The 7,655-nt window shown below is 44.8% G+C and overlaps 1 protein-coding gene across 1 annotated transcript in view; it reads left to right on the top strand.

The window, feature by feature from the left end:
* Nucleotides 1-256: 256 nt before the first annotated feature.
* The window catches only part of LOC126522347 (probable RNA-binding protein CG14230), a 41,734-nt gene continuing 34,335 nt past the window's right edge, over nucleotides 257-7,655 (top strand). The window contains exons 1-5 of the mRNA XM_050171077.3: nucleotides 257-621; nucleotides 713-791; nucleotides 1,707-1,767; nucleotides 3,300-3,503; nucleotides 6,628-6,957. Coding sequence (XP_050027034.1) covers nucleotides 435-621; nucleotides 713-791; nucleotides 1,707-1,767; nucleotides 3,300-3,503; nucleotides 6,628-6,957 — 861 coding nt within the window. The 5' untranslated portion in view covers nucleotides 257-434. The remainder of the gene's footprint in view (nucleotides 622-712; nucleotides 792-1,706; nucleotides 1,768-3,299; nucleotides 3,504-6,627; nucleotides 6,958-7,655) is intronic.

The raw sequence follows: 7,655 nt of genomic DNA, 5'->3' as shown, positions 1-7,655 counted from the left end.
CAAAGGGTGCAAACTGTTTTTAGAGTGTAGAGTATAGAGTGTAGCCCTAGGAGTGTTAGCCAGCGCCTCTCAGAACCATAGAGGGCGAATGTGGAACATCCTTTTTTTTTTCGGTTGCACTGGTTATAATGCGCAGTATTATATATTATTCGCTTTTAGTATATGCCAATGTTTTATAAACAAAATGTTGAAGTGCATCTAAAAACGTCAACCCCTGTCAGTGAAGTGTTGTCGCCTAGCAACGCTGAAGACGTCATCAGTGTAAACATGGCGCCTCGCAACGTTTTCCACGTGTAGTCCTGCGCTGTGATGCTGTCTGCTATCCCTGGCTTACCCGGCTTTCTTGATTGTGCCTTCAGACGTGAAAAGTGCAAGTGTTTTGGTTGGACAGCTACGTGCAACACCTAGACAACGCCCTCAGTCCAGAAGCCGCGATGAAGAAACGTCTCTTCGTGGGAAACCTCGGTTCCTCCGTGACTGACAGTGACCTGAAGGAGAAATTCGCGAGGTTCGGCGATGTCGAAAACGTCGAGCTGCATACGAAAAAGGACGAGTCGGGAAAGCCTTTCAAGACTTTCGCTTACCTCGACTTGAACATCGATCAAGAAAAGCTCGTAAACTGTGAGCAGTCCGCATGTGATACTCCGATTCTAGTCCGTGTCTCATTTTCTGATTTCTCTCGTGTTCTATCGTCTCGTTATTTCTCCCGCAGGTATTAAAACTTACAACAATGCCAAATGGAAAGGCAGTGCCATCGTTGTGCAAGTAGCGAAGGAAAGCTACATCCAAAGGTAGGCGCTCAAAATGTTAGACAGTTTTCCTTAAATCGAGGCCTCGATAGCAGAGACGCGTTACTTTCGGGGCACCCTAGAGAAGGCGGGACCGAACGACGTGGGTGGTGGTGTTCAAGTAAGCCCTTGCCACTCACCGCAGCCTCCTAGATAGCTTTCTATGCCCTCACCCTCGACCAGAGTGTGCGCAGTTTCTGCTTGTCGCTTAATTGCGCATCCCTGAAATGCGGTGCGATGAAGTGCCAGTGCGCAGTGGGAACGTGTAATTCTTGCGAAACTAACTGCCAGCGACTGCATCGTTCTGGCTGCTGTCTACAATAGAAGTAGCCGGTACATCTGCCAAAGAAAAGATAGATGTTACTTATAGCAGGTATCTCTCGTCAAATTGAGGTGTACTGTCCCGAGTGTGATCACCGGCCACGGTGGCCCAGCGGACGTGGCGTTCTGCTGCTGAGCGGGCGAGGTCCAGTGTTCGATTCCCGGCAGCGGCGGTGGCTTGTGATAATGCTCGTCTTCTGACACATCATTTGTGCACAAAAAAAAGAGAGAGCACTACAGGGATTGGTAACAATACTAATGCACCATGCTTCTCCGCTAGATCACATCGGTTCCTTAAAGCCCATTAGGGTCGTGGCTGCGTTTCTTTAAGCGTAATAGAAAAGTCGGTCATACAGGTGGAGGAACAAATGAGAAATTGCGTGCATTTTGGTTCATGTAAACTTTTTTTTTTTCTTTCTCAGGCTCAGTGTAGAATCAGTTGTGTGCAATGTGTTTCTAGAAACATCACTTCTAGCTGCGTCAAACTTCGCTCGGAACACTTTGTTGTTGGCATGCGTATGCTTCCTGAAGAAGTCCAAGAATAGATCTGAAATGAGCCCAGCTCACTGTCAAATAGTGGAAACATTTTATTCGCAGGATACAGCGTGAAGCGAAGGCTCGTGCTGCTCAGGATGCAAGTAGTGGCCCACCTGATGCCGTATCCTTGCCTTGAATGCCACTGTGGTGTGATTTCGCAGGAATTCTCATCACAGGAAATATTCATAAGTGCTTAATATTTATCGCATGTGTTCTTTGCTTTTACCTTTACATAAGTCACATTATCACTAGCTTATTTGTTTCCTCATTTGTGTGCAGATAACACATCATTAGCCATTGCTTCTTCCTGATTCCTTCTGGCTTCTCAGTTGCGTGTGTAGCACTTGTGGTAACAGGTGGCACTAGCTTAATAGATGGCACATGCGCCACTTCAGCTGCTTAAATGGCTCATCAACTTTTAGAATTCCTCTGTTATGAAAGGAAGTTAAACATTGGTCTGCTAAAAGTGAAACAAACTTTATCGGAATCCTAATTTCATGGCTGAACTTGAAGTACATGTGATTAATCTGGAGAGAACAAGACAGTTTTCTTACCCGGTGTGGTTGCTTACTGGCTTTGGCGTTTCACTGCTAAGCAAAGGGTCATGGAGTCAAATCCCAGCTGGGGCTGCTTCATTTCGATGGAGACGCATCTATCATGCATTTTGTAAAACCCCAGGTGGTTGAAATTAACCTAGACTTCCACACTACGGCATGCCTCATAATCAGGTTGTGGCTTTGGCACATAAAACCCCAGAATTTAATGTTAGACTTTCTTACTCCATCCAGTGAAGTTTTGGGAGCTCCGGTATCGTAATAAAAAAAAAAACATGATTTTGTGCACTGTGCCATTGTGTACGCTCAATATTGTTTCCTTCATATTATAACGCTGAAAGTGATAGAAGAGCTACATTTGTCTAAATGACTATGTTATGCATGTGATTCGTTTGAGAAGGCCTTTAGAGGATTGCTTGTTGATTTCTACTTTGCTTCTTTTGGGGTATTCTCAAGTTGGTCTTCATCTGAATGTTGAATGCAGTTTTTAGGTGGTTACGTTAGCAAGTGCTGGCTTGTAGTTGAAATGTGTGTCAGTGTGTGTGAAAGGCTTCTTGTACTACCCAAGTATGCTTTTATGCCATCATTCTCTAGTAAATTGAGAATTCCCAGACCCCTGTAATCCTCCTAACTCAGAGGCTACAAACAGCAGTTATGAGCCTCCAACTTCTCTGTACGTTTTGAGACTTAGGTGATCTTCAGAATCCTGTGTGATCATTGCCTTAATGCCAGTCAACAAAGTATTGTTGTCATTACGCTACTGTCACCATCATGGTTTTCATCTTACCATCATCTTGGCTGTCATGCTGTCATTTGTCAACTGTCATGGCAATGTTTTTGTCATGTTGCTGTTTTCGTCATTGTCGTCTATCAAGCCATTCTCATTGTTGTCATGCCATTTGTTGCTTTCTTTAAATTTTGTCTTTTTGACATGCTGTGCCTAAATAAACAAACATGATCGGCCTGTATTGTAGCTCAAAACTGTCTGTTCATGGCAAAATGTGGTGGAAAAAACAGTGATGATAGCCATGAGAAGTGACAAAAAGTATAATTGCAGCTCAGTTTCTCGAGGCTACTTGACTACACACGTGTGCTGTAGGCGGAGCCAGCTCCTCCCGGGAGGCCCATACAGATCAAGGTCGAGAAGCCCAGTTGGACGGAGAAATCCGCAGGTTTCAAGGCAGAGAAGTCCGACTGGTCAGACAACACGTCAGCACACATTAGAAAGGAAAGGCAAAACCGGTCTGATGGAGAATCGTGGCAAGTCAACAGGGCTTCTCGTGGACCCTCAATGGAACAAAAGGTGTGTTTTAGTGAAACGCACAGTGCATCTCCTATGCCTGCCTCTGCTGTCTCTGATAGAACATGTACCTTCTGCAGCAGCTCATAAGAATTGCTTAATATGTGTAAAAAGTGCCACTTGTTCTTTGCAAGTTATGGTTTTTTTTCACTGTATCTTCTTTACAGAAGGTACAGTTTACCAGCACTGTAATTCGACTTGATGATCGCCTACTCTGCTCATCACGTTGACGGCACTCTCTAGTACATTTGTTATGCAGCGGGGATTAGTTTATCCAAAGAAAGGTGCTGGCTTTTTCTTGACCTTATTGCTGTCTGCCCGCTAACCTTCTGCACTGATAACTACCACGTGGCAGTAGTCGCAGGGCTAGAACTGGCAAACAATCTAGATGCAAACAGGAGCTTCCTGCATGTCCTGCATTTGTCCTGTAGAGTCATCCCCATCTTTTCTTATTCAACCTCAGTTCACAGCGCTTCGGTGCTACCATGTTACAGATCAATGCCATCAATTCTGCACTACATCATTTTGTAATGACCATCGGTTCATGTCTTTTGAGCGTTCCACATCATTACTACAGCTGAAGAGTTGTGCCTTTCCCGAATGTGTATATGTTTATTTAGTACAGAAAGTGATTCCCACGCATCAAAGCCAATACTGATTTTAAAAGAAAACTTGCGGTTCATACCTTGTGCTTCTTAATTCATAATGTGAGTTGTTTCGGCATAACTAAGGCCAGTCACTAAAGTGAGAACTTGGAAACTGTTATGCACTGCGAAAAAAAAAAAAAGAACTGCAGTAGCTATTGGTTACATGAAAAAAAATGTTTCATTCGGAATGTGATCTCTCCAAATTACCAAAATTACCAAACTACCATTGCCCCTACAAAGAGAGCACAACTCCAAAAGCAGGAAAGACCCATAACAGCTGTTGCAGTAAAAAGCAAGCACTTATTGTAAGTTTACATGGTACATGCTAATGGCAGCTGACATTCTTTTAGTTTTAAAGGGGATCCTCAACCAGCCTTCGGATTTGCTGAAAAAAAAACACAGCTCACAGATAGCGTTGCTGTGAACAGCCAAATTCAGCAGTCGTGCATCGCACGTGGAGCTCGCAAGTGGAGCATGAATTCCCATTTTCCTGAGATACACTTTTTTCAACAGAAGCCTTCTCCTCACTCTTTTCGGAGCTGCCACATTTCGTCATGTGGCAAATTTGCAAACGTATCTGCTATTGGTCAATACCTGACATCAATGAATAAGGGTGTTTGGATCAGCGTACTTCTTCCTTCTGTTACTGTGTATATTTATTGATGCAGTTTAATAAGCAGGATGAAGTGAGCAAAAAATATGCATTTCGAATTTCAACAAGAATTACATACTTCCCAAAAGTAGGCCTTAAAAAAGACAAGTCCACTTGTCGAAATGTTGGCTCCCGCTTACACCTTGTCCTTGTTTCGCTCATACTTCCTGAACTATGACTATTATACCATCGTCTGCTAATGCTCAGTTGCACGTGCCCACCATAGGAATGAAACTTTGGCCACACTGCTTATTAGTGTTGTAGCCGTCGGGTTTCGTTGACTTCAATTAGTTCTGAACACTCAACTGGCCCCCAACCATGCAAAACTTAAGGTCAGACCACACGTATGCTTGCCAGCATGCACTCTCCTGGCTGCTCCTGGCTAGACGCCTTGGAAGACTTCACTTTGTATTGAGCTATTGCATAACATGTGCAATTTGGATGTGGCTACTATTCATCGGTCATCAGAACGGCAAGTTGGGCCAGTCGTTTGGGATTCATGGTAAGGTTTGTAACAGCGCACCCAAGACAAGGACAACAGAAGGAATGAAACGACGACCAGCGCCGTGTCGTCCTTTTTTTCCTTCTGTTGTTCTTGTCTTGGGTGCGCTGTTACAACCTTTACCATTCATCGGTCAAGCTGGTGTACATAGTTAGCCACCAAGTTGCATGTAGCTGTGCTGGCAGCATAGCGTAGATATCGCGGCCATTGCGGGGTGTTGTGACGACCTTGCTCGCTGAGGACAACCACGAGCCCTGATTTTTATCTGTGGGCAACGTAAATGAAGGCCAGAGTGCCAAGATCACATGAACGGGTCGTTTGCTTCCTGAGTTGCACACCCTCGAGGTGTATCGGCATAACGGTCAAAGCTCGTTACGTTAGGAATTCTTGCAACACAAGTCCGCAGTGCACCATCCATTGTTTAGCCAATGTGCATGCTGCACGAGTGAACACAAAGAAGAAGTGCATTTGACCCTGTGAAATTGTGTGATTGCCATAGAGATAAGTGCAAAATGAAATGTGCTACTCATGTCACTCGGTGCAAAAAATAGTTGCACGTAGCTGTCTAGTATACCTTGCACAGCAAAGGGATGAGACACCATGAGCTCAACCATAAGTTTAGGGATAGCCCCCCGAGTTTGGTGCATCATGGGCACCAAAATTGCAAGTAGCGGCGTCTCTGTGAGCATCCAAAATCAAATTTGAATTACGGGCCACAGTGACGTTCAGTAGGCTGAGCATTGTGGTCACTAGCGCGCTCCGCCATAGCCTTTGCAGTGCAAGGCATTGAAGAAGGACTGGAAGCACGGCAAAGGGGATCAAAGTCGATCTTTTATTGCCAATAACTCACTATTGCTCAACATATTGAAGTACTTCTTGCTTCAAAGCATTTCTGAAATATTGCATTTTAGTCAAATGCATATCTCAACTTTCATAAAATGTGGTTCAGGACCCCTCCAAAAGAAGGAAGCACAGAGAAAATGTGACTTGATACATGGACTACTCTCAACAGGTTATATAGCTTCATGTGATTGATGAATAATGGGAACATTAACACATAATCAACACCTAACAAAGATATTAAAAAGAAGTGAACAAAAACAGGCCAGCAAGACTGACTGCACCAACTGTCAGCGCTAACAGATACGCAAACAGATTTCCGCATGTCAGGACAGATGCGCAACTGTGTCTTATATTTTTTTGAGCAAGAAATAATATCTTGCCTCGCTGTTTTTGAATTTTTAATTATATGCAACTGTTTGCTCCTTACCTGAACTCACCAAATGGAGGTAAATACAGTAATTGCAATTCCGTGTTAATTTGCAGACACCCACAGGCGAGTTTGCCAACGAGAAAGCATTCCTCTTTGACGATGACGAGCAGCAGCCAAGCAGCGGCAAGCCCACGCCCCATTGTCAAGCAGACGTGGCCCTCTTACGTCATGCCTGGGGTTACCGCCTGGGTACCGGCTTAGACAAAGCATACGGCGGTGGTGACGACAACGATGATTTTGAGGTGGTTCCCAGCAGAGATCCCGAGCAAGAGCGAGAAGCGAAGCGACAGGCAGCTAATGCCAAGCGGCTGGCATCACTCAAGCAGCGCTTCGCTGAGAGCCACACACAGCGACGTCTGCTCCAGTCAGCACTAACATCTGTGGTAAGTGGCTGCGTGTGCTTGACATTTTCCTGCCTAAAGAGAGTTGGAGATGGGAGAGGATAGTGTAAAAAAAGCCCCTTGTAGGCAGCTTGACAGTAGCCCCGCCCCCTACAGCGATATCACAGGATACCCGTTCACACCGCACATTTACCACCTAAAAAGGTAGGCACAGTTGTTGAAACTTAACCACAGATAACTGCATGACTAATACAGAACACCTTCTATCGATGATTGCATATTGCATGCCATGCCAGTGAATACACTGCTCATCGTCCCGTTTCCTATTACCGAGATGCTTGATGGCAGCATCATAGAGGCGATTGTGACTTATGAGAATACCAGCAAGCACCACAGTGCAACAGTTTGGATTGTACAAACAGAGCAGACGGGGCAGCCAGGGCTAGCAGCAAAATTGGCAGTAATGAGCATAATGATGCATACGAACATCGTTGCATAGGCAAGCCACTTCTGGCTTGGCCATGCTTCGCACAGCATCATGTGTACTATAACTGTGCTATAGGCACGAAAACACAACGTCGCCCGTGTCAACCTGTGCTGGCACCTACTTGTTCCTCTCTTTCATTCACCAGAAGTGAGCCTCTTTTAGCATTTTTCCAGAAATGCGTGCATTACTTGCACGTCTTTAGTACACTTTTTCTGAGCTCATTTAGTTAGAGCATCACAGCATTGTGATACAC

Source organism: Dermacentor andersoni, chromosome 6 (assembly GCF_023375885.2).
Source record: "Dermacentor andersoni chromosome 6, qqDerAnde1_hic_scaffold, whole genome shotgun sequence".
Classification (NCBI taxonomy): domain Eukaryota; kingdom Metazoa; phylum Arthropoda; class Arachnida; order Ixodida; family Ixodidae; genus Dermacentor; species Dermacentor andersoni.
This window is presented reverse-complemented; position numbering and strand designations above follow the sequence as displayed.